General features: G+C 44.0%; 2 protein-coding genes across 5 annotated transcripts in view; both read right to left on the minus strand.

The window, feature by feature from the left end:
* The window catches only part of RCSD1 (RCSD domain containing 1), a 368,022-nt gene that overhangs the window by 187,322 nt on the left and 154,327 nt on the right, over nt 1–26,373 (minus strand). The window lies entirely within an intron of this gene.
* The window catches only part of POU2F1 (POU class 2 homeobox 1), a 211,536-nt gene that overhangs the window by 10,955 nt on the left and 174,208 nt on the right, over nt 1–26,373 (minus strand). For all 4 annotated transcript variants that reach the window (XM_075072991.1, XM_075072995.1, XM_032777410.2 and 1 more), the window contains 6 exons: nt 21,040–21,181; nt 12,079–12,224; nt 9,474–9,653; nt 7,000–7,105; nt 5,699–6,044; nt 4,770–4,858 (listed from right to left, as the gene is read on the minus strand). In XM_075072991.1, the coding sequence (XP_074929092.1) occupies nt 4,770–4,858; nt 5,699–6,044; nt 7,000–7,105; nt 9,474–9,653; nt 12,079–12,224; nt 21,040–21,181 (1,009 nt within the window). The remainder of the gene's footprint in view (nt 1–4,769; nt 4,859–5,698; nt 6,045–6,999; nt 7,106–9,473; nt 9,654–12,078; nt 12,225–21,039; nt 21,182–26,373) is intronic.

The raw sequence follows: 26,373 nt of genomic DNA on the forward strand, positions 1-26,373 counted from the left end.
AGGGTTCAGGACTGGGCAGTGACGATGTTAGGAGTACCCTTCAGCATTGGTCAAACACTAAGTTCGCCAGTTGCAAAGTCCAGTGAGTGGTTATTGGATAGAGAACGCACCAGAATGCAAGAGTAAAAAGGGAGAAAGTGGGCAGGGAAAGAGAACATTAGCATTACAGCACAGAGCAATGCAAGCAAAGTGCAACAGAACTTTAGTTTCCTCGCTATGATTCAAAACCTTCTTTTCATGAACTAAAGATTCATTCCTCTTACTTCAACTCAACAAAAAAAGATTCACAATCAGTTGAAAATGAATGTTGGGCATTATTGAGGCTGGCAGCACTAAGCACATAAGAGAGGTTCCTGCTCACAATCCAAAGAATAGAGAAGGGTCGAAAGAAGTTTTTGCTATTTATATCTACCTATATCTCTCCCTGACACATTTCTCTATATAAGGGTAATCCAGAGTTTGGTTTTTAACAAGATATTATATAAAAGAAAAGAATAGATGTTAGATATTTTAAATTGCATTATTATAGTGTAAAATCCTAACTCATTTCAAACTATTCCGCTAAAAAAACTGCTTTTATATCTGCTTCTGGAAAAACCATGGCAGGATCTGTTCTACAGTTAACTGTTTGTTGTCAACCTCATGCAGCTGAGGGTATGTCTACACTACACGGATATTACCAATTTCACATAAAACCGTTTTGTAAAACAGATTGGTAAAAAAGTTGAGTAAACACGCGCCACACAAAGCACAATAATTTGCGGTGTGCGTCCATGTACCAGAGGCAGTGTCGATTTTCTAGAGCATTGGCACCGGGGTAGCTATCCCTGGCCAGTGCATCCGAGTTCAGATTGCTTTCCAGAGCGGTCACAATGGTGTACTGTGGGATACCGCCCGGAGGCCAATACCGTCGATTTGCGGCCACGCTAACTCTAATCTGACATGGCAATACCGATTTCAGCGCTACTCTTCTCGTCGGCAAGGAGTACAGAAATTGGTTTAAAGAGCCCTTTATATCAATATAAAGGGCCTCTCTGTGTGGACGGGTGCAGGGTTAAATTGGTTTAATGCTGATAAATTCGATTTAAACGCGTAATGTAGACCAGGCCTAAGTAACTGGTCAACCATGTGGTACCAGATGTCTTTGGAGCATCACTTTACACTACCCAGACCAGCTGCAGTTGGATTTTGGCTGGCAAAGGCTGAGCAGCTGAAGCTAAGCAAAAGCTGTTTCTAATTTTTGTAAAAATATAAAAATAAAGTTCCTATCTAGAATAAAAATTAAAGACATCCTGCTGGATACTTTCAAATCTTAAAAATATAAACCCGACCACGAGTCATCTGATCGTTCTCAGAATTTCCCATCTGAATGTACTCAAAGCATCAGCACAGGGTGAAATGTCTGGCACCAGGGAAACTGCCCTCTACTGTTCTGTCACCCTATAACAGGACCAGTACTTATTGAGAAAAACCTCCCTGAGAGCACTGGATAAGATTTTGCCGAAACTGAAATGGTTCTAAGGGCCTGATCCAAAACCAACTGAAACTGAAGGGGGTCTTTCTATTGACTTCAATGTGCTTTGGATCAGGACCTTGGTAGAAACACACTGCTCCATCCTATTGGCAAGAGAAAGGCCTATTCAAGGAACCTAGAAGCGAAAAGGGGTGTAACACATATTCACACAGAATGGGAGCCACTACAGTATTTCTACATAGAGTGCTTCTGCCAACATGCACGAGCTGAAATTGAAGAAAAGCAACATCACTTGCCCCATAACCTCAGCTATGCAGAACAACGCAATCCACAGCCTCAGAAACAACCCTGACATAATAACAGAAAAGGTTGACAAAGGGGGTGCTGCAGTCATCATGAATAGGTTGGCATACGAACAAGAGGCTGCTAGACAACTCTCCAACCCCACATTCTACAGGCTATTACCCTCTGACCCCACTGAGGATTACCAAAAGAAACTACATTGTGTGCTCAAGAAACTCCCTAAAGCAGCACAGGAACAAATCTACACTGACACACCCCTAGAGCCCGAGCCAGGGGTATTCTATCTGCTACCCAAAATCCATAAACTGGGTAACCCTGGACGCCCCATCATCTCAGGCATTGGCACCCTGACTGCAGGATTACCTGGCTATGTAGACTCTCTCCTCAGGCCTTACACTACCAGCACTCCCAGCTATCTTCGAGACACCACTGACTTCCTGAGGAAACTACAATCCATTGGTGATCTTCCTGAAAATACCATCCTAATCACTATGGATGTGGAAGCCCTCTACACCAACATTCCACACAAAGACGGACTACAAGCCATCAGGAATAGCATCCCTGATACCATCATGGCAAACCTAGTTGCTGAAATTTGTGACTTTGTCCTCACCCACAACTATTTCAGATTTGGGGACAATTTATACCTTCAAGCTAGCGGGACTGCTATAGGTACCCGCAGGGGCCCACAGTATGCCAACATTTTTATGGTTGATTTAGAACAATGCTTCCTCAGCTCTCGTCCCCTCACATCCCTACTCTACTTGCACTACATTGATGACATCTTCATCATCTGGACCCAAAGGAAGGCAGCTCCCACCAAGATTTCAACAATTTCCACCTCACCATCAATGTCAGGCTGGACCAGTCCACATAAGAGGTCCACTTCCTAGGCACTACAGGGCTAATAAGCGATGGTCAGATAAACACCATCCTATAACGGAAACCTACTGACGGCTATAATTACCTATATGCCTCCAGCTTTCATCCAGACGACATCACACGATCCATTGCTTACAGCCAAGCTCTAAGATACAACCGCATTTGCTCTGATCCCTCAGATACAGACAAACACCTACAAGATCCCTATCAAGCATTCTTAAAATTACAGTACTCACTTGGTGAAGTGAAAAAACAGATTGACAGAGCAAGAAAGGTACCCAGAAGTCACCCACTACAAGACAGCCCAACAAAGAAAGTAACAGAACGCCACTAGCTGTCACCTACAGCCCCCAACTAAAACTTCTCCTGTGCACCATCAAAGATCTAAAACCTATCCTGAAGGACGATCCCTCACTCTCACAGACCTTGGGAGACAGGCCAGTCCTCGCTTACAGACAGCCCCCCAACCTGAAGCAAATACTTACCAGCAACTACACACCACACAACAAAAACACCAACCCAGGAACCAAACCCTGCAACAAATCCTGGTGCCAACTCTGTCCACATATCTATTCAAGGGACATCATTATAGGACCTAATCACATCAGCCACACCATCAGAGGCTCGTTCACCTGCACATCTATCAATGTGATATATGCCATCATGTGCCAGCAATGCTCCTCTATGTACATTGGCCAAACTGGACAGTCCCTATGTAAAAGGATAAATGGACACAAGTCAGATATTAGGAATCATAACATTCAAAAGCCAGTAGCAGAACACTTTAATCTCTTTGGTCACTCAGTAACAGACCTAAAAGTGACAATTTTTAATTTTTCAACAAAAAAAATTAAAAAACACCACCAACGTGAAACTGCAGAACTGAAATTAATTTGCAAACTGGACACCATCAGATTAGGCCTGAATAAAGACTGGGAGTGGTTGGGTCATTACAGAACCTAAACCTATTTTCCCTAATACTAATTCCTCCCCTCCTATTACTTGCAACTTCTTGTCAACTGTTTGAAATGGACCACTCTCATTACCACTTCAAAAGTTATCTTTCCTCCCTTGGTATCCTGCTGTTAATTCAATTGTCTCATTAGACTGATCTCACACTTGGTAAGGCAACTCTCGTCCTTTCATGTATTTATACCTGCTCCTGTATGTTCCACTTCATGCATCTGATGAAGTGGGGTCTAGTCCACGAAAGCTTATGCCCAAATAAATTTGTTAGTCTCTAAGGTGCCACAAGGACTCCTCGTTGTTTTTTACAATATGAAGGTTACTTAATTTGTTTGAGAAAAGCATTTTTAAATTTTGATGCACTTTAATAGTTACAAACTACCTCACAAATCTATCCAGAGTTCAGTTTGCCATGAAATCTGCCCTCAAAATAACATTCTTCTCTGCTCTTTGTGCACTTGGTACAAGATTTTTTTTTTTTTAACTGAATAGCTACGTTTAGTTTATAAATAAATTGCCTGATTTTCAGAGGTGATGAGTATCCAAATGGTTCTCAGTAAAGTCAGTGGAAATTGCTGGATGCTCCAGACACCAAAAAAAAAAAATTAAAAAAAAATCAGGCCACTCACTAATACATTTAAATAAGGAATTAATTCCTTATTTTACGGATTTATAGCTCCTAATTAAGAAGTTTAGATACACATTTTGAAAGTCTTGATCTTGGATGTGTGTGTTCAGGTTTCTTGTTCTCTGAACTGCTCTGCTATCGGCCTCGATCAAGGCAACTATACTAAAGCATCTGCTATATGAGCTGTAAAAAGTAGATGTCTAAACAGCTTGTTAAAATTGTCCCTCCAAGTCCACTGAGGGAGAGGAGCAAAACTAATGCAGCGCCTAGCCACTCCCTGCACCACATTCTTCCTTAACGTCACCACCAAATCCCTGAGATTGTATACTGTCCTAACCTGCCTCCCAACTTTGTATCTTACCATTCACAATTCTAAAAAAATCTCTGTGCCATCTTCGTAAAGCTTCTGTCCCTGACTACTGAATGTTGGAGTTCAGGAATGTTGCCTCTTTTTTCTTGGTGAGTAACACACACAAGTAACAAAATCAATTATATATTAAAAGGAATTTTACTAACCTTGAATAGTTGCCAGTGTACTGTTGCTCATCAGAGCTGGGCTGAGAGCACCGCCTAGCGTCCCTGGATTGAGACTGAGTAAGGCACCTCTGTGATACCAAGAAAATAGGACAGGAGATAGATCAAGGGAGATTGCATTACTATTCAGAGACCATCATACAGAGAAAGAAGGTAGAATTCAAGGATCTGATTTTTTAAAAAAACCTCTCCTGTAGTATTTTAAATTTCTCTCATACCACCATGTGGTCTTGGATAAACCCTTCACAACTGCCTTATAACACTGTGCTTAACAACAAGCCTGAAGAACAGGCACCCCAAAAGCACAGATTGTAGAGTATTACTGCTGTGAATTACACTCAAAGTGACTTCTTGGGACACTGCAACTCTTTAGAGAGCTATTGGAAGGAAATGAGAATAAAGAGAAACTGAAAGAACTACAAGGCATTTACAGCAATTTTTTTTTTTAGTCACACAGCATCAACAGAATGATTTCCAATAAATATTCAGATTTTCTCCATCTTGCTCTGGGTCCAAAGGAACAGAACTGAACACAGGGGAATGAAGGGACTCTAAGATGCCAGTTCAATTTAAAGTTAGCAGCATGGATAGTGTAGTTTAATGGTTACAGCAAGGAAATAGTAGTCAGAGCTCCTTGGCTCTACACCCAGCTCGGCCACTGACTTAATGTATGACTGATCAAGTCATTAAACTTTTCAGCTTCCTCATCTACAAAATGGGGATAACATCCCTATAGGGGTGTTGCAGGGCTTAATCCATTAGTATTTGTAAACCCTTTGAGAGGTGTAGGTGAAAGATGCTAAAGTGCAAAACACAGTATTAAAAAATCATGATAAATAGAGCCCATGTAAATAATTCCAAGCATTGCTATTTTCTTCATTTATCATCTAAAATGCAAAGACAAACCTTACCCAGCTGCAAACTGTGAGGGTGCCATCAAGCCTGGGTTTAGTCCTGCTGCAGCAGCCATGGCAGCGAGACTTGCATTTGCAGGCAACTGTGCAGCACCTTGTAGTGCAGCTGCTGCCGCTGTTTGCAACCCTGATGCCGTCACCATCACCTGGCTGGTCCCAAGAGGGGAGGACAAGGGAGTAGAGGTTGTCTGTGTTGTGCTGGTCTCACTGGCACTGGATGCCTTGGAAGTGGAGGCTGAGGCAGAAGGGGAAGGACTCAGAGAGGGTGAAGTCACTGCTGAGGAAGCTGGAGGTGCTGTAGAGATCACGGTTGCTGTGTTGTTGGAGGTGGTTTCTGTTGTGCCTGGAAGCAGGATTCCAGTTAGAACAGTCCAAAGCACAGGCGTGCCTGAACAGAAACCTCTACCACCTGGACTGGTCAGCACAGGAAAGAGGAAGCGAGACAGACACATCTCTGTGGGACTGAAGGGCACAGTGAATTCAAGAGAGGGGGACTAGTGAGTGTGGATCTCAGATCACAACTGTCTCTTCAGGAGGAGGCTGGGTGGCTCAGGTTGGTAATGGGAGTGCCTTTCGCTTCTAGGACACCACGGGGTGCCAGTCTCAGCACAGAGGCCAGACAGAACAGCCATGAAAAATGCATTACTCTGACATAGAACTGAGACACATTGGCAGGGCAGTGTAAGGGAAGCTTGCACGGCAGTTGCCCACACAGTCATTTCAGTGGCAAAACAGAGGCCTTCACTCTCTAGGACTGTCAGTCCAGAGTTTTCCATCAGTACTGAATTGCTTTTTAATTAAAAATGTTTAAAAGGGCAAGGTGAAAGTGAGATGAGAGGAAGGAAATCAGACTCAAGTCAAATTGAGTATCTGGGCAGTGAGAAGGGAAATCCTCCATATTGTTTCTCTGCATCTGTATACCTAAGCTATCTTTGCGAGTTCCCAGAGAATCGTTTGCTCCCCACAAAGCACTCCTTTTGTACTCTATTTTTCACCTTCAGCTAGGCAAGTTATGGGCATCTGAGACTCCTACACAACATGTCTTACAAGAATACAGCATGTCTTACAAGAATACAGCAAATCCAAGAGCCAGTTGTCTACGGAGATTTTAGACTGCAACACAGGAACATCAAAAATCTCAAAAAAGACTGTTCACCTTAAAATCTTTATCTGTTTGATATGTAGACACCACCAGTAATCCACTTGCTCTTCCATGCTATTATCTGAATTGGTTATCCCTGAATGCAGCGGTTTTCTGAAAAACCTGCTGTGCTGATGCAGCTTGGGTTGTATCTTACCTGTGACTGACAGACTAGTGACAGTAGCACTAGTTAGAGGGAGCACAGGGTTGACAGTCAGAGTAGTAGCTGCACTGCTTGTCACAAGGCTTGGCGTGGTTGCCACCTAGAGGTTAGAAGAGAACATAACTGTGCATAAGAAGGAAAAGAGAGTTATCTGACTTGGGTTCTTATCTCCCCATCCTCAACCGAAGATGAGGATAGGAAATGATATACACTTTTTAAATTTCATTCAATTGTTTTAGTGCTTCAATAGGCAGAGTCTAGGCCCACATTTGCTCCACTCACGGACCTGATATGTCCCAACAGCAGCAAACCCACCACACACATACTGTCCCAATACCTGAGTGGTGGTTCATCAGGATCTAACCATCAACATGCAGCATCTCAGGATTTTCAAATATCCTCAATTTAACAAGAGGCAAGTGTTCAAGGAGATTTTCTATACATGCTTTTTCTGATACTTCTCAAGCTCGAATTCACTTACTCTGATTAAAGGCACTCCATGCACCAATATATCCTAGCCACATTTGTCATATAGGTGTTTTACCATTGCTAAGTGTAGTGTCTTGTTTTACCTTTAACAACCAAATTATCTGAACTTTTGTGTATTTTCTTGGTTTGAAGGACCTCTTTCAGAGAATTCAAATGAAATGAACTGCCTTTACTTCTGGACAACTTAATGGAAAAAAGCTATAAATAAACTGAAGGGAATTCAGAGAAAATCAATCAATGTGATTAATGGGCTGGAGGGATTGATTTATTAGGAAAGACTAAAAATTAAATATCCATATCAAGGACTATAAGTGTATGTATGTGCATCCAAGACATGTTAATTGTCTATAAGTATCTAAAGCATATGTACATCAATGAAGAAAAGTTATCAGTTATACCCTCTTGGACAACCCAAAATATGAATAAGGGATAGCATTAAACAAAAGAAAATGTATGTAAATCATCAGGAAATCGTTCTAATAGGGAAATCTGTAAGCCTGATGAATATTCTCTTAAAGGAAGTGATTACTGTCGCTTGACATGTTTAAAACTAGGTTGGAGAAGGATGACTCTGTTAGCATTTTGCTCTAACATACTATGAACAAAAAACAAAACAAAACAAAACAGCTAGAGCTGCAGCACATCTGATCAACATGGGTTACTGTGAGCACATCAAACCTGTCCACCATGCTCTACACCGGATTCCTATGGAACACAGAGTCAAGTTCAAGGTCTTGATCCTTATCTTCAATGGCCTGGGCCCAACATATCTACAATAGTGCCTAAAACTCCCAGATGAAAAAACAGGGTTGACACTTCTCCTCAGGCATAATGTAACTTTACACCACAAGGTAAAATGTGTGGTTGCAGGCAACAGAATTTTCTCAAGGACTTGTCTGAGACAGGAATGAACTCCCACAGGAACTAAAACCATCACAAACCTCACCACCTTCTGCTCCAAGTGCAACGTGCACATCTTCCACCTTGCCTTCTGTAGCATAAATACACAGCAACATGTACAAAAAACAGAAGAAAACACCTTCTAAAACAACTACACTACACTGCACACATAATTTCATCCCTGAGGAGAGGATGACAAAAGGAACAAACCACACATGACATTTAATATACTGCTGGATGGTGCTCAGATACTACAGTGATAAGGGCAGTATAAAATCATATGTAGAATAGACTAGCTAGAGGCTACATGAAATCCACAGACTTCATATTTTCAGAAGCATAGCTACCATCTCCAGATAACAATAGACCTCCCTGAACAATGGTGGCGTGGAGCTCAAGGAACCTGATGAATGCACTTTGTTTACTTATGTTTTCAGTAAGTTTGTGTTTACTTTAAATATAAGGTTTAGAAAATGAGTTACAAAGATTAGCTAAACTCTTTTTTCACTTTGATATACATTAACCCTGCCCAAAAGGGACAAAAATAATAGAATCAGGTTTGGGTGACTCAGTCTGCCAACTGCTGCCTAGAAATTGATAGGATCTATTGCTGATTCAATGCATTAACGTGACTGGAACAAGATGGAAAGGGTGGAACTGGGTAGCATTTTTTTCCTTTTACAGAAAGGGGTTTGGATAAGTACGCCGATACGGAAAAGAATTCAAACACGAATTATGATTTCTTAACATATGTCCAAAGCAGTAATATAAACTGCATCTTTGTGAGTTGTATTCAGTCAGCTGCGAATTACTACCAGAGCAAGTTAGGAGTTCAGTTTGGGCATTTAAACAATGCATTCACACTGGCTGATTTGTAACATTTACCTTTTGTTTATAGTACACAGTGGGAACCAGTAAATATAATATTAAAAATACCAATTAAGTATCACAGTTACAATTGTGAGTACAACTCTGCTGCACAGAGGTGAAAAATGTGTGTAATTCCCATTATTGCCAGGAGGAGAGGAGTGACTGATCTTTTCCAATGTGCTCAGCCATCTTCATTTCTTGATTCTTACCAGTGAGGTTGGGCAAGGGAAAATTGCTTTGATGGGAGAGCTGCTGGTTCCACCACTACTGGGTGGGTTGATCCTTTTCTCCTTCTGGCGCCGGTTACAGAACCAAACGCGGATCACCTCCTTCTCCATGTTCAGCTGGTCAGCTATCAGGGTAATCTCCTCCGAGGTAGGCTTTTGGTTCTGAAAAATGAGAAATATTTGAAAATCATGGAAATTACTTTGATTAGTGTTGCATTATGGGTCCAGCATAGCAAGATTCTAAACTAAAGAACTGGAGGAAGGAACAACATATAGCTGGAATAGGCCTTCCTGTTTTACCAAAGCAGATGTTGTCAGGAAAGGATTAAGCAAAAGTGGGACCTGATGAACCATCCTCCCAATCCCCTAACCTCAGACGGAGCCTTCCTTCCTGTTCAGCATCCCCAACAGTCAGAACTTCCTTCTTCTCATCCAGCTCCTCCCCAACCAGACCGTTTTTTCTTCCTAGCTGCCAACTCCCAAGTTTGTCATTTTACAGTTCTCACCCAGCTCCCCAAATGCTCCTTCCTCTAAGTTGCACCCAAAACCTCTTCTGGTTTGTCAGGGAGAAGCGCTCTCCCTGAAATGCCTCCTTACTACACTTTCCCAACGTGACGCTACTGAACATGGGTGTTTCCTCTAGTACTTCCTGAGCTAGATTCTCTTCTGTGTTCAAGCAGACAGCGTGCCACTTACTGCTCCCTGACATGGGGGCTGGTTCTGTGCTGGCCCCATCATTAGTGCGAGATACCTTGGGCCTGCACTAACCTACAACACTTGCCTAGGGACCCTAAGCTCTGCTATGCATCCAACATGTGCCTTAAACATGTCCTTTCAGAGAGAAGGGAATAACCATAATTTTGGCAAGGCAGAAAGCCAGGGATGAAGCCTGAGACCTTGCAGTAAGGGGAGAGTCTTTCATCACCTCATGGGGAAGGGAGAGGCATCAGTGATGATCAGATGATCTGCAAGTTGTCTGCACTGAGAGCACAACAAAATGATGTTCAGGAGGCACCTGCAGAGGTGAGACTTGGACTCTAATTTATCTTGCACTTGTGACCACAGTACTTAAATTACCAAAGTTACATATAGTCAACTAAGAGTCTAAACATAAATGATGTTTGGTTCTCTTTCCACCTTTCTCAAGTGCACAGACACTTATTTCCTTTTCTTTTCTCCTTCCCGGTGTGCATAATATCATGGCTTAATCCACTGCTTGATATCCTTGAGTAAGAAACTAAGGGGAAACAGAGCTGTCAAGAACCAATGGGACAGCACTTACATTTTTTATTTTATTAAAATTAGGTGAATACAGATCATTTTGCTTGGTACAATATTTACTATTTCCCCTTCCTTGGTACATACACTTTACTAAGTGGATTGAAAGATTGCCTAAGTATGGCCCTCTCTAAGCCTCTCATGAAATGATACTCTCATGGTGGCTGGGCCTTTAAGGGAAGTCAGGGACAAGACTACTCATGACAGGCTCCTGTAAGGGAGAATGAGCCAATATAGTTACTGGTAATTAAATCCCTGGGTGGTTGGTTGACAGCTAATTAATGAGAACGATAAAGGGTTGGCTCACAGAGACAGAAAGTTCATGAGAGCTATTTTCCTCAGAGAGCTCAACAGAGCCAGGGGCCTGGAAGGCATGGTCTGAGGGACAGGGAACTCCCAAACACTGGCAAGAAGGCCAACTACATGTTGCCCCAGAAAAGAGGTGCAGTTGAAGATAGCAACAGACCTCTGGCTCTGGAGAAGGATTATTCCCAGATAGTGTCAAGAAGTCTAACTCCAGGGAAAGGAGTTCAGCTGACAGAACTTTGCTGTAGGGGAATGGTGGACCCAGAAGTGGAGCGAAGTTTTGCTTGTATTTTCATTGAGCCTTTGGTTAATAAACAGACCTCTCAGTAGAGGTATTGTTCCCTGTGTAAAGCTTCATTACACTTGTTGATGACATTCGGGGAAACTGAGGGAGCAACTACAGCACTACACTTGGCCAGTGGAAGTGCTATAGGGCAAGTACACCCTGTGACAGACTTGTAACAGTTTTGCAATACACTTTCACAACTCACTACAGATTTCCCTACCTTTGACAGGAACAATCTGCCCACAACATACAGATTGATACACCTGCAAATGTATGAACACACAGACTAACACGGCTAAAGATATCAGCAGATGCACACAACAACAAACTTATATTGTGCTTTTCAGCTGAGGATTTTACAAACCTTGTTTTATATCTGAGGAAACAGAGGCAGAGTGATTATATGATTTGCCTAAGGTATCACAGCAAACCTGCGACAGAACATGAGGGATGAGAACTGAAGAGTTCTGACTCTCAGTCCTGTTCCAACAACTAGATGACAGAGACAGATTGAAGATATACTAATATTCAATGTCTGTTATGTTTAATATGCATCTTAAATATATTATTTCTTATATTGTATCCACAAGAATCATTGCATATCCTAAAATGTTTCCTAGCTGAAGAAATCTTTTGACCTTAATGGACATGTTTTTGAGCAAAGCCACTATTCTTCTTTATTACAAATTGGCTGAGTAGAGCAACTGATTCACTGACCTCCAGAAAACTCTTCTCTAAGGCCACACGTATGTTGGTCTCTATGCTGGTGCGTTTCTTCCTCCTACGGTTCAAGCCCTCAATCCCCAGCCCCGGGGAATTCAGGGCACTTGGGCTGGAGAGAGCTGAATCAGATGAGAGATTTTCTGAAAGAGAACAGAAGAGAGCATGTATCAGTAAGAGACTTTGTGTTAGTGCGCTGCAATCCAATTAAAGGATCCCACACATTCTACCTGTGTAAGAGATGGCAGAACGCACCCCATATTCGTTCCAGACCTCGGTGGGCTCCTTCCCGGCAGAGGTATTAACCTGGTATTACCATTTATATCTGCAATTTACAAGCTATGAATAGGGCCCTGTGTCCTTTGTGACAAACAAAAAATGACTGCTCACCTCGTGCAGTAACTGTGGTTCTTCAAGATGTGTGCACCTCTCGGTGCTCCACTCTAGGTGTGACAGAGCCTCACACACCTTTGATTAGAGAGTCCTCATAGCAGCGTCTGTTCGTCCCATGCTTGTGTGACAGTCAATCCTGGGCCCCATCCCGTTGTTATATGGCACTGCACGGGTGAACTACCCTCAGTTCCTTCTCTACCATGAAGCCCCATAGCAGAGAGCTCTGAAGCAGATGGGAAGGAGAGCACCTATAGGGGGACACATCTCAAAGAACCACAGTTATTGGACAGGATGAGTAACTCATTTCTTCTTCTTCTTCTTCGAGTAGTGTCCCTAAGGGTGCCCACTATAAGTGATTACCAAGCAGTACCATCTAAGGTGGAAAGGGTTTTGGAGTCAAATCCAGTACAGCAGAGAGTACAGTCAAGCCAAATATATCGGAAGCAGAGTTGTGGGTGATTGCATAGTGCTCAGAGAACGCATGCGCAGAACCCCAAGTGGCAGATTTACATATTTCAACGATCAGTATGTTTTTGAGGAAGGCCATGGAAGTGGCAATGGACCTTGTCAAATGGGTGCGTATGAGTGAGAGTGGCTCAATGTTATGAGATAAGTAATAAGAGTCTGAAATCTTCTTGGATGCAGGCTGGAGACTGCAGAGCCCTTTGATGTGTGTGCAGAAGACGAATATCTTCTTGGTCTTTCTGAAGACTTTTGTTCTGTCTAGATAGGAGGTCAGAGCTCTTCTGACATACAGGGTACGCAGTATTGCATCCTGGGGATTCATATTCTGATGGGGTAGAAGTCAGGAAGTGAGTGGTCTGACTGATGCGAAATGCAGAAGAGATCTTAGGTAAACATTTAGAGTGAGGTCAAAGCATGATCTTTATCCTTAAAGAACACCGTGAATGGGCTATATGCCATCAGGGTCCCTAGTTCACCAACCCATTGTGCTGATGTGATGGCTATCAGGAATGTTGTCATCATAGACAAATGGAGTAGCAAGCAAGAAGCCAAGAGGTTCAAAGGGCGGTCTTGTGAGGCATTTAAGCACCAGATTGAGGCCCCATATTGGAGATGGACATTGGACTGGTGGGTAGAGGTTTCCCAGCCCTTTGAGAAACCTTGTTATGGTCAGGCAGATAAAGATGGACTAGCCTCCTATAGAGGGGTGAAAGGTCATGATGGTTGCCAGGTGGACTCTTATTGGGCTCATTGATAAATCGAAAATGTTTAGGGCTTAGGTGTAGTCTAGTATATCTGGAAAGGATGCAGTCCATTGGTGAAAGCTGTCTATAGCCACACCCAACAGGCAAAAGGAGACTATTTCTCACAATACGGGTAGCTAGCAGTTTGTTTCCCGCTGTGTAGTAGCACTCTTTTTACATTGTCTGAACAGCCTGTCTCTACCTCGTGAGCAATCAAATTAACCATGCTTTGAGATGATGTGTCGAGATTGGAATAAAGAATCCTCCTGTGCTAGTGGGAGAGGAGGTGGGGAGTGTTGCGAAGAATGATCGGAGGGCAAGGAAGCTAGCTGTAGGAAGTAAGAAAACAACGTTTGCCTGGGCCATGTGGGGGACTGTTAGGATGACTCTGGTCCTGTCTCTCTCTTGGCTATTAGGGGAGTTGGAGGGAATGCACATGGTAGGTTTGACAACCACTGAAGTTGAAAAACATCCCCTAAGGATTGGTGGCCCAGTCCGCCTTTGAGAGAAGTGGGTGCATTTTTTGTCTGCCTCTGTGGCAAAAAGATCTATTGGGAGGGGGGTGGAATATGTGGGATTTATTTCCCCATTCATGGTCTTGGAAGAATTGTTGGCTGAGTGCATCTGCAGTCACATTCTGGATACCTGGGAGATATGCTGCTGTGACAGTAATCTGGGTTTGTATGCACCAATTCCAAAGTTTGAGTGCCTCATTATAAAGGGAGGGAGATCTGGCTCCTCTGGGCAGCTGATGTAAAACATGCATGATATATTGTCCATCATCATTTTTATGTGTTTTCCTTTTATTAGTGGTTGGAATCAGAGCGAATATTTGACTGCCTTGAGTTCCAGTAGACTGATAGGTAGCGTCATCTCCTGCGACATCCACTTGCCTTGGATCACGTAAGCGTCTGGACGCACTCCCCACCCTAGCAGAGAGGCGTCTGTCATTATAACGATTGTAGAAGGAGGATATGTGAAAGGAACTCCTGTGCAAACATTATGATGGTTCTTCCACCAATCAAGGTATTGTTTCACGAAGGCAGGTACACAAAGAACATATGTAGACTGTGTTTGGTGGGCGAATAAATGGTTCTGAGCCATCCATGGAGGCAGCATATTCTAAGTCAGGCATGCTCTGTCATGAAGATCATGGCCGCCATGTGGCCAGTAATTGAAAGCAGTTCCTGACCATGGTGTGTAGACTGAGTTGAATCATGTTCGCTATGTTGGAGGGGGCCACGAACCTGTGCTGAGGAAGGTAGGCTCTTGCTGTCACTGAATCGAGATGTGCCCCTGTGAACTCTAGGCTCTGTACTGGGTTCAATGTGGATTTATGTATATTCACTTAAAGACCCAATTGGAGAAAGATGTCTATGGCCTTGGAAGTTACCCAAGACGTCCTCTCTATGGAGCAGCCTTTTAGTAAGCAATTATCTGGGCAAGGGAATACTAAAATATCTTTCCTGTGGAGTTGGTCTGCTACCACCACCATGACCTTCGACAAGACTCCGGGGCAGATGACAGATCTAAGAGGAACACTCAATATTGGAAGTGATTCTGGCCAACAATAAAATGAAGGAATCATTTGTGGGATGGGCAGGTAGATATACATATTCTGAGTGTCAAGGACTGAAAACCAATCCCCTTCCTCTAGTGAGGGAATTATCCTCTACCGTAGACATCATCATTTTGAATTTCTACACCTTTACATAGGCGTGGATTAGTCTCAGGTCTAGGATAGGTCTCCAGTCTCCACTCTTTTTTGGTATCAGGAAGTACCCTGAATAAAACCTCTGTGCTGCATGGGGACTGGTTTTATAGCTCCCCAACATAAGAGAGCACCTATTTCTTGGCACAGTACGCTCTCATGAGCGGGGTCCCTGCAGACGGATGAGGAATGTGTGTGGCTGGGGGAAGTGAAGAGGCTTGAGTAATCTGTGGAGACAATCTCCAAGACCCACTTGTCCGTAGTGATCAACTCCCAAGACCACATGAAGTGGTGAAGGCGGGCACTGAAGAGGGGGGGAGGGCAGATGCAGTGGGAGAGAATGAGGATGGTAAGACCCTTGACCAACACATCAAAATTGCTGCTTGAAGATGGACAAGTCCAAGGCAGAAGGCTGAGAAGCGGATGGTTTCCTTCTTTGGAACCTTTGCCTTCTTAGGGAGGAGGAAAGGGGTGGTGGTGGGGAAATCTCTGCACTGTCTGGGCTTGATGAGTTTGCTCTTGTATGAAGGGGCATAAATGTCAAGAGAATGCAAAGTCGCTCTGGAATCCTGCAATGTTCACACAGACTCATCCATCAATCTGCAAACAATTTAGAACCGTTGAAATGAAGGCTCTTGACTGTGATCTGAACCTCCTTAGGGAAATGAGAGAGCTGGAGCCAGGAGACTCTTCTCATTACCAACGCTTTGGCCATCAAACAAGTGGTGGTGTCAACAGCATTGAGGGAGGCTTGCAACATTGTTCTGGCCAATAGCTGGCCTTCTGCCATAAACGCATGAAACTGCTCCTTGCGTTTTGCAGATAGGAGGTCGACAAAGGACGTGAGTTTGATATGGTTATATTCTGCCAACAAGGCATGATAATTGGCAATTCTGAATTGAAGTGAGGCTGAGGAGTAAGACTTTCTCCCGAATAGGTCCAGATGCTTGCGGCCTTTATTGTGAGGTGTTGATTTAGTGTGGTGCTGCCTAAACCTTTCATTCACCATATCTACCACCAGGGAGTTAGGTCGGGGTGGAAAAAATGAAAACTCCAAGTGCTTTGCTGGGACATAACACTTTTTGTCCGTTCTTTTACATGTAGGTGGAATGGACACTGTACTGGTGTGTGCCAAACAATACTGCTGGATGTAAAAGTCTCATTAACAGGTAACGCTAGTCAGGCCACTGACAGTGAATGGAGGATATTGAGCAGTTTATGATGAGGCTCTGTAACCTTCTCAAGTGGAATCTGTAAGGCATCTGCAAGTCTCTTGATCAGATCCTGGAAGTGTTCAAAATCATTCACCAGGGATGAGAGGGAAAACATAGCTGCTTCATCTGGGGATGAAGAGGAGATATTGGCTGCATGCGAAACCTCTTCATCAGCTCTAGGCTCTGGCTCCTCAAAAGATTCCTCCTGAGGGTCAGGTCTTCTGAGGGGAGTAGGTGATGCCAACTGTTCTTACCCATGGTGGGTAGTACTGGATGTCCTGGAGAACTGTTGGCTATAAAGAGCCCGAAGTCCCAATATGGCCAAGGAGGAGAAGCATAAGGCATTGATGGAGGCACCCAAAGGTGCTCATACTAGTAAGACACTGGTGATAATCATGGGTCATGAACAGTCGCAGCTTCAGTCAAAGCCTCTGGAAAGGGACCTCTGAAGGAGTGAGGAAGAGAGCCCTGGACCGACATTTGTCAGATCGAGGTCAGGTCCTCAACAGAAGCCTTCTCCTCTGGTTCACTCAGGAATGATGGAGCATCTTGAGAAATCTGAGGTGAAATAATTGGTGCCAGGAACACCTCAGGTGATCTGGGTGTCCTCAATATTGAGAGCACGCTGGAGCTGAGCAGTCTCTGATACAAGCAGGTCCTGAGGAACATGGAACTCCTGCGGTACTGTGAAGGGCATCAGTACCGAGGCTGACAAGTGTAGTACAGTAGTTGTGGCTGGGGGTGTTGTTGGTGCTGTAGACTCTGATGTTGCCAAGTGCTTTGGGCACTCTGAGGGAGGCGCAGTTGGAGCTCAAGTGGGTTTCTTTGGTACTGAGGGAGCAGATGAAGAGCTGTTCTTCCTGCTTTTGTCTGATGCTGGTATCGAGGGTGTCTCTGAAGCTGAAGTCCTGCTACCATGCAGGCTAGCTGTGCTCTGGGTAACCAGTGGGACCAGGAGCCTCGTCAGTACCTAACTGGAAAGCCAGTGGTGCCAGACTAGCAACAGTCTTGGCTTTTTAGAGGGAGAATCTCTCCTGGTGAACCTGGGGGCAAGTTCCTTCGAGAGCTTGTGAGAGGAGTCCTATATCTTCCTCTTTGGCATCCTGGAAGTGTGGTGTTCAAAGACAGCTGACTTACCTGGGGACTAGTGTATAGTGGGGGTCCCTTGACCTGTATCAGAGGATGGATGTAGAGAGCTCCCCATCATAAGGAGGCAAAGCTTAATTTCTCAGTTTTTCCTGGCTCTTGATTTCAATGCCAGGCAAAAAGTTATACTTTTGAGTGACATGCGACTTCGCAAGGCCCTGGATATATCATGAACGTCTGACACTAACTAGGATCACCTCCTGGCATGATAAATAGTGTTTAAAGCCTGGACAACCAGGCATTGCCATGCAGACAGAAAATGTCTAACATCTAAAACTTATCAAAATAGAGTATAGAAAAGAGATTTTTTTTAAGAAAGGAAAGAAATTAGAATAAAGGAAATTGACTACAATGAAGCAACGTTAATATTAACACAACCACTAACTGACAGTAAGGTTGAGGAGATCTGAAAGGACAACTACTAGAGGTCAGACTCAGGCCAAGGTGATTGTAAAGGAACTGAGGGTGGTTTGCCTGCGCAGTGCTAGATAACAACAGGATGGGGCACAAGACTAATGAACACATGGTCCGAACAGACATTGCTACGAAAAATCGCTGATTGAAGGCACAAGGGGTGCTATTGCACCTAGACTGGAGCACCTGAGGGTACACTCCTCGAAGAACCCCTAAATTCCACAGCAATGTTAATTCATTGCATCTCCATGAAATACCCTTCATTCCCATCCCTCATGCTTCAAACACACGTTACTATGGCAGTTAAAATATTCATTGATGTACAATTCATCAGAGATTATTTTCAGCAATAATTCTTAATAATTATGGATTTTTTCACTATTCCCCACAGCCCAGCTCTATGAGCTTCAGCAGTTGTCTGAGCAGCCTAGCACAGAATCTCCTTCCCCTGCTCCACCTCTGCCTGGGAAGGAGGGAACTAGTAGTCACCTTCAGTGGCTCATCTCAGCTACCAAGGTGTTGTCTGATGCTATATTCTCTAGATCAGGGATTCTCAATCTTTTTCTTGCTGAGGTGTCCTTCAACATGCTATAAAAATGCCAGGGGCCGGAAGGTGGGGAGAGTGCGGGACTCCAGTGATCCTTGGGCATAGGCATAGTTTTACTTCTGTGGGGTTGGGTGAGAGGAGGGGCAAGGGCTGGTGGGGCTCGAGCCAACTCTGCTTGAGTTAAGCGCTGGGGCTTGGGGGAACCAGGTTTTAGCCATGGGGCTCCACGGGCCCCCTGAAAGGGCTCATGGGATGCCCAGGAGGCCGCGGACCCCCGGTTGAGAACTGCTGCTCTAGATAACCCAGATGGCCATCACACACTTCTGGCTCTCTCCTTCCCTCACTGAAAGCTGGACTTGAGTTCTGGCTCCCTGACCTCCCTAAACTCCTGATTCTATAGAACAGTGAAGGAAGCACTGTAATCCAGTTAATTCCCCATTGTTGGAAAAGGTTCAGGACAAGAGGCAGCTGAAGGCAGGTCAGGTCAGATAGGAAGCAAAATGCTGGAATAATAATCAATAATGAATTCAGCTGCAGAATCACGGAGTCCACAAGCTCTCAGTGAGATGAAAAGGGCAGCTCACACCACTCAGAACTACTGTTCTAGATTCCTTGCAGACTCAGATGGGCAACAATTAAATTTAGCTCATGTTTCCAAGATTATCTTTGCAACTATGAGGGCCAGAAACTTTAATTTAAAAAAAAAAAAAAAGTAAGCTGAAATCCTGGAGTACAATTTTGTAGTAAATTGCACAATCATAGAATACACAGGGCCCTGGCTGAGATGCTACATCCTTCTATGTACTTCTACTTAGGTTCCAATTAGACTACTTTTGAAGTCAATGGGAGTCTTTCAACTGACTTTAATTGTAGTTGGATAAAATTCTAATGCAGGGGTTCCCAAACTTTTTGCCGGCATGACCCCATTTTAATGAAGTATTTCCTGCCAGGACCCCAGACAACATGGAGGACGCCATTTTGTTCTACAAAATGGCATCCTCTGCATAGTGTGACCTCACACGTCTGGTGTGTGCAAAATCAAGCCACATGGAGGATGACATTTTGTAGAGCAAACTGGTGTCCTCCACACAACGTGACCTTGTATATATGATGCACGCAAGGTCACACTATACAGAGGATGCCATTTTGTAGAACAAAATAGTGTCCTCTATGCACCGTGACCTTGCATGCAACGTAGGTGCGAGGCCATGCTCTGTGGAGCAAAATGGCATAATCTGTACGCTCGGGATTGCTGTAACCCCATCTGCTGATGGTGTGCCCACATTTGGGGTTACAACTGTACACAGTTTGGGAACCACTGCCCTAGGGTCTTGAAGCACCCTCTGAGAAACCTTGGTGTTGGATGCCACAGAATAGCCAGAAAAACTTTTTGCTGACATTTCTTTGTTCATCAGGTGAAGTGAGGCGCTACATGGCATTTTTGTTTGTCTGTAATGCAATAGCTTTTGAACACTGTATTCAATCAATTCAAAAATTTCAAGTAACATTCTAAGCATGAGTGAGTAGAATTCCATTGATTTTGATGAAAATTGGAAAACTAGGAGGAAATGGGGGACAAACAGTTAGAAGACCTCCCAGCTTCAACCAGTCTCTTATTGTCTACAGTTTAAAGAGCTATTTGATGGCAGCCATTAACAACCTCAGGCATAACAATGCCCCCATCTCAGCTCTGTATCTCCCATAGAGAAAGAAAAGGAGAAATAATAATTTGTGGTGGATGGGGAAGGTGCAGGGGCGGGGGCACACAGAGCCCCTAGCACAGAGAGAGGGAGAAATGGAGGGGGCACAGAGTCCATGGAAGGGGAAGGAGGGTGGGACACAGGGAGCTTGTGGAGGGACTGGATGAATCTAGAGAGCTGCTGGTGTATGAAGTGAGCTTGGCTGCACTAGCCATGAAGTGTGCAACCCTCCTGTAACTACCCAACTGGGAAAGGAATCTAGAGGACAGTTAGAAGTTTATATGCATATGCATGCCTGCGCGCGCGCGCGCACACACACACACACACACACAGTATGTGCTGTACACTCTTCCCTCACACCAGCCAATGATTCCACTGATTGCAGAGCACGTATCCAAAAGCTATATGGGAATTTGCTTCAAAGGCCTGTTGACCCTTAGAGTGGTTACCAATGCTATTACTACTCTTATCCTTGTGAATTACCTGTCCCAATAAGAGATAGGGAAGCTCAATGGATTTTGTAACAAGTGACCGAAGGCCCAGACCAAACAGAAGAGTAAAGCAATTTTTCAAAATCCCACTGGATTTGTGGTGGGATTGTGAAGAAGTTCACAGACTCATTCACCTGCATCATTGAGCCACTTTTCCAGAAGTGGCTTTAACTTGCACATGTTTTTAAAGCTGAGGTTCAAGGCTTCAAAGCGAGAGATGGTAGTTTGGCTGAAGTCATTTCCATAGAGTTTGCCCATAGCGAGCCCAACATCACCCTGCACAGAGAGAAAGATAGAGGGATTCATTAACATATGCCAATCCAGATGATGATAAAAAAAAGACTGAGTCTTTCCAAGTCTCTCACTCTTTAATCTGAACTCTTTCCAGAATATCTCAGATGTCTTTGGCTTGGTCTCCACATTATCATGGAGCACTACATCCCACCAAATATTAATTCAAGCATTTAAAGCAAACACTATAACTCTTAGGAGCAAAACTGAAGATGTACCTACTTAACCCCCCAAAAAGAGAAATTCAAATATAAGAATTGGGAAATAACTAATTATTTCAGGGCAACAATTCAGTGCAACATCCTGGAGACGGTGAGAGGATCAGATTTGTCCATAAGCCAAGGTGCTCATCTCAACTTTTACTGGATTTTATATTTTGAGGTTCAAACTGAGCCTCTCCAGCAGGTCTGTTTCAGAAGCAGAAGAAAAGTTAAACTATTCTCAATAATGGTCAACTATTCCATCAACATCACATGTCTCTCCAAAGAGAAGTCAGGAAATTTGCAGCCAGCCAGACCATCATTACCACTACATCTGGAGTTACTTTTCCAAATACAGGGTTTTGACTCTGTATCAAGCATTCTGCTTGCACTAGCATTTATATATAAAAGGATTTTAAAGTGTTTTATGCACAGCGGTGGGCTCTTATCAAATTCAATTAAATAGTAGGGAGTCCCATCAGTAATTGGGCTGGAGACCTCCAAAGAAAACCCAGTGTGGCCTGATGCCTCAAAAGAAGATGTCTTTATCCTTTTAGTAAGTAGTGAGTTACCCATCTTGCAGGTGGCTCAGGGACACTATTCTTCAGGAGCTATCATTTTAAAGTTTCATTTGAAAATTTAATTCCTGTTTGTGGTCGCTAAAAATCCTTTGGCAGTTTTTGCAAGGGCAAAGGTCCTACCCATGGCATATACTTTAAACCACCTTAAAGAAAATAGCATGGTATAGGAGTAGTTAATATAGTTTAAATCTACAAAATTTAAAACTCATTTTATAACAGAGCTGAAAAATCCTTAAAAAAAAAAAAAAAAGATTGGCAGGGTTGGTTGGGTTGAACACAGTGTAGTTTAAAAGTGGTTTAGTTGGACTGTGAACAGTGCTTACTGTATTCTCCTCTAAAGCTAGTCCCACAACCCAGCCTCATACCAACAAACTAAGGGAATGAAGAGTGGCTGCTTCCAAGCCAGAGAAAAAGAATAGGCAGTCTGGTAAATTGCACAATGTATATAAAGGGAAAAAAAGATACCAAGGTGGATTTGAAAAGTAAACTAAAACCATTGATGGTTCACCAAGCTACGTGGTCAGAAGAGGAAACCTATATGAATTGTGAGATGCTAGCTCATATGTCCCATAATTCTGTGTATTCCAAAGCCTATTAACTGGCTCCCATAGAGGCAATGTGGATACTCTAGCAGGGTTTATGCATCTGAAACCTTGCTATTTCAACCATTTTGGAGATGATTCTGATCTGTGCTTAGATTGGACAGATTTATTAGGAGGCTTGTGACAGCCCCCTGAACAACTTCCAACTCTGAACAGCATCTGGAGTTCTTTGAGATGTGCATCCATATGGGTGTTCCACTTCAGATGTGCACACTTCTGTGCATTCTTGACTGGTGATTGTCATCAGCAGAGTCTGTGGGTCTGCATCTGTGCCCTAGATATCCTTATGCCATGGTACAAGGATATATCGGGGGTGGACCCACTGCCACTCCTATTCCTTCTCAACCAAGAAGTCCAGTGAGAAGAGACAGACAGACAGGAAGTAGGGTGGGTAGAGAAGAATCCACAGGGGGACTCATCTTGAAGAACTCCAGTTACCGCACAAGGTAAGTAACCTCTCCTCCCTCTTTGAATATAGTCCCTATGGATACTCCACTTCAGGAGTTCCTTGAGCAGTACCTCAGTTATGGAAGAAGGTGCTGATGACATAGATTGAGTACCGACTATAGAATGATGTCACTGAAAGGCACATCAGCTCTGGAAGCAGGCACGATAGCATACTGCTGGGAAAACGTGCACTGGAGATCAGAGAACTGCACTGCAAATGTGAGAAATGCTTTTCTCACATTTGCAAAGCATGCTTTTCGGTAGGGCCACAGAGGTAGACTGAGCCTTGGTGAAATAAGCAAACACTCCAGAAGAGGGACAAGTTTCTGAAGCATTATAACAAGTCAAGTTACATCCCAAAATATATTTGGACAGTCTTTGCATAGAGATTGGATGTCTCTTCATTCATTCTGTGATCAAGATTAACTTAAAGCAGGGTTTCTCAAACAGGGGTCACCGCTTGTGTAGGGAAAGCCCCTGGTGAGCCGGGCCGGTATGTTTACCTGCCCCATCTGCAAGTCCGGCCGATCGCGGCTCCCACTGGCCGCTGATCACTGCTCTGGGCCAATGGGAGCTGCTGGAAGCAGTGCGGGACAAGGGACTTACTGGCTGCCACTTCCAGCAGCTAGCTCCCTTTGGCCCGGAACAGTGATCCATGGCCAGTGGAAGCCACAACTGGCCAGACCTGTGGATGGGGCAGGTAAACACACCGGCCTGGCCCACCAGGGCTTTCCCTACACAAGCGGTGACCCCTGTTTGAGAAACCCTGGCTTAAAGGGTTTAGTCTGGTTAAGGTAGAAGGCAAGATTCTTTCCTACATTGTGTATGGAGGCTTGCTTCTTCTCTTGATGAGTGAGACTTGGGATAAAACATCAGTAGGTGAATTTCCTGATTAAACTTACCTCATAGCGGTGGGTCAGTAAAGATTGAAAACCTTTCAGGGAGTGGGGGAGTGAAAGACTGCATAGGAGCCAGATGAACCTTAATCAAGCTCAGCAATAAATGAGTGTTTTTGAATTTGGAATGTAATCAAGAATGTGGGTCAGGCAGAACTGGAGAGGAGCCTGGAAGCATTTCCACTTCCGCAGACAAGTCTTCTTTGTTGTGGGTTTTCTACTATTAAGCAGTACTGTTGAACACATCTGCAGTGCTGTTCTATATGAGAGAGCAATTTAGAAGCCAGGTCTTGAGGTGCATGATGAAGCATGACTTCTGCATGAGGAGATTCACTGTCCAGGGAGGCGGAGAGAGGTGGTTGCCAAGACACATAAACCCAACTCTGAGAACCACATCTATCACAATCACAATGGTGCTATAAGAATGGCTACTAATGTTTCCTGTTTCAATCTGTTTAGTATCTTGTGAAGTAAAGATGGAGGGGATAAGTGTACAGCAGTACGTGAGGCAAAAGGATGACTAGGGCACCTCTCTGTGAGTTGTGTCTGTGCTTTCCCCTGGAAGATAATCTTCTGCACTTTGCAATGGATGATATCATGGAGAGATCTATCTCCGGATGACTCATGGTAAGACATATTCTTTTGAATACCTCATTATTCAGCTCCCACTTGTGGTTGATGTAGAAATGGCTGCGGAGAGAGTCCACTACTATGTTCTGCAGTCCTGGCTAAGATCTGCATGCACTGTGATATGCACCAGTTCCATAGTCTTATGGATTTGGCACATAATGACTGGGATCTTGTTTCTCCCTGTGGACTGATATAGTACCTTGCTGCTCTGTTCAGTATTATTTGTATTGTGTAGCCCCTGATGTGGAGTAGGAAGACCTGGCAACATAGTGAACCGCTCTAAGCTCTAGTATGTTGACCATATCCCCTGAGTTGCTAAATTCTAAAAGTGCGGGCCTCAGCTTATCAGAGAGGTGTCCATTTGGGATGATTGCTGCAGGGAGAGGCTGCAAGAACAGAACTCTTACACGTATTTTTTGTGGCTCCTTCCTTTGTGGATAGATTATGCTTGTTGGGAGACTGTAGACAGTTCTCAACCACACGTGAAGACACTGAGAGTGTAATCTTGCTAAGGCTATCACGAAGTACAGGATGCCAGAAGGCTCAAAAGCTGTAGGCAAGTAGTTGTTGTGGTTTGAAGGCTGGACTTTGGGGCAAACCTATCTGTGTGCAAGTACGCTCTGACAGTGGATGAATCCAGAGTGACCCCAATGAAGTCAATGCATTCAGTGGGTGAGTGACGATTTTTCCACATTGAGGCAGAGGCCCAGGGAGTGAACTGAAATAGGAGCTTGCTGGTTGCTTTCTGTATCTCAAGAAATGAATGATCTTTTTAGGAGCCAATTGTTCATGTAAGGAAAAAAGATTATTCCCATCAGGAGAAGATGGGCTGCATCTGTTGAGAGAACTTTCCTAAAGATCCTTAGGGCAGTGGAGAGGCTGAAGGACATGACGCAATACTAGTAGTGGTCCTTGCTCATCATGAAATGTAGGAAAAACCTCTGACTATGTGAAAATAAGCATCATGAAGGCTGAAGAACAAACTAATCTCCCAGATCCAGGGAGAGAATTGTCCCTGCTGGGTTACCATTCTGAACAATTGTGCATAGATGAAGGTGTTCAAAGTTCCCATGTCCAGAACTGGTCTCCATCCCATTCTTATTTGGAACCAGGAAGTATCAGTTATACAACCATTTCATGATGAATTCCAGTGGAATGGGTACTATCACCCCCATTGTTAGGAGGGACTGGATCTCCTGCTTCAAGAGACACTCGTCAGAAGGGCCCTGAAGAAGTATGGGGAAGGGTGAGGCGAGTGAGAAGGAGATGAACTGAATGAAAAAATGTACAGAAAATCACCGCCAAGGTCCATCTGTCTGAGGCGATGAGCTCCCAGGAAGGTAGAAAATTGGAGATGACGACCCTCACAGGGTTCGAGGGGAGATAGATGCAGTGTAGGATCCGGAGCAGGAGACAGTTCATGACCCTAGATCAATGGGTCAAAGTAGTTGTTTTGAGGATGTTGCCCACTGGCAAGTCACTGTAGAGGTTGCCCTCTTTCTTAGTGACTCTAGGCTTATTTTTGCCAGGATGAGCTTGGAGTGCACTGGGCAACAGAGTTGAGCCATCTGTGATACACTGCATTTTTTCTTTGTTGCAGGTGTATAAATGCCCAGAGATCATAGTGTCACCTAGGAGTCTCTAAGGGCTTGGCTACACTTGCAAGTTGCAGCGCTGGTGAGGGGGTTACAGCGCTGCAACTTAGCAGGTGTCTACACTTAAAAGCTCAGCCAGCGCTGCAACTCCCTGTTTGCAGCGCTGGCTGTACACCTGGGTCTGCTTCCGGTGTAGCGAGACCAGAGCTGGTGATGCAGCGCTGGT

Source organism: Chelonoidis abingdonii, chromosome 1 (assembly GCF_003597395.2).
Source record: "Chelonoidis abingdonii isolate Lonesome George chromosome 1, CheloAbing_2.0, whole genome shotgun sequence".
In the NCBI taxonomy this organism is placed as follows: domain Eukaryota; kingdom Metazoa; phylum Chordata; order Testudines; family Testudinidae; genus Chelonoidis; species Chelonoidis abingdonii.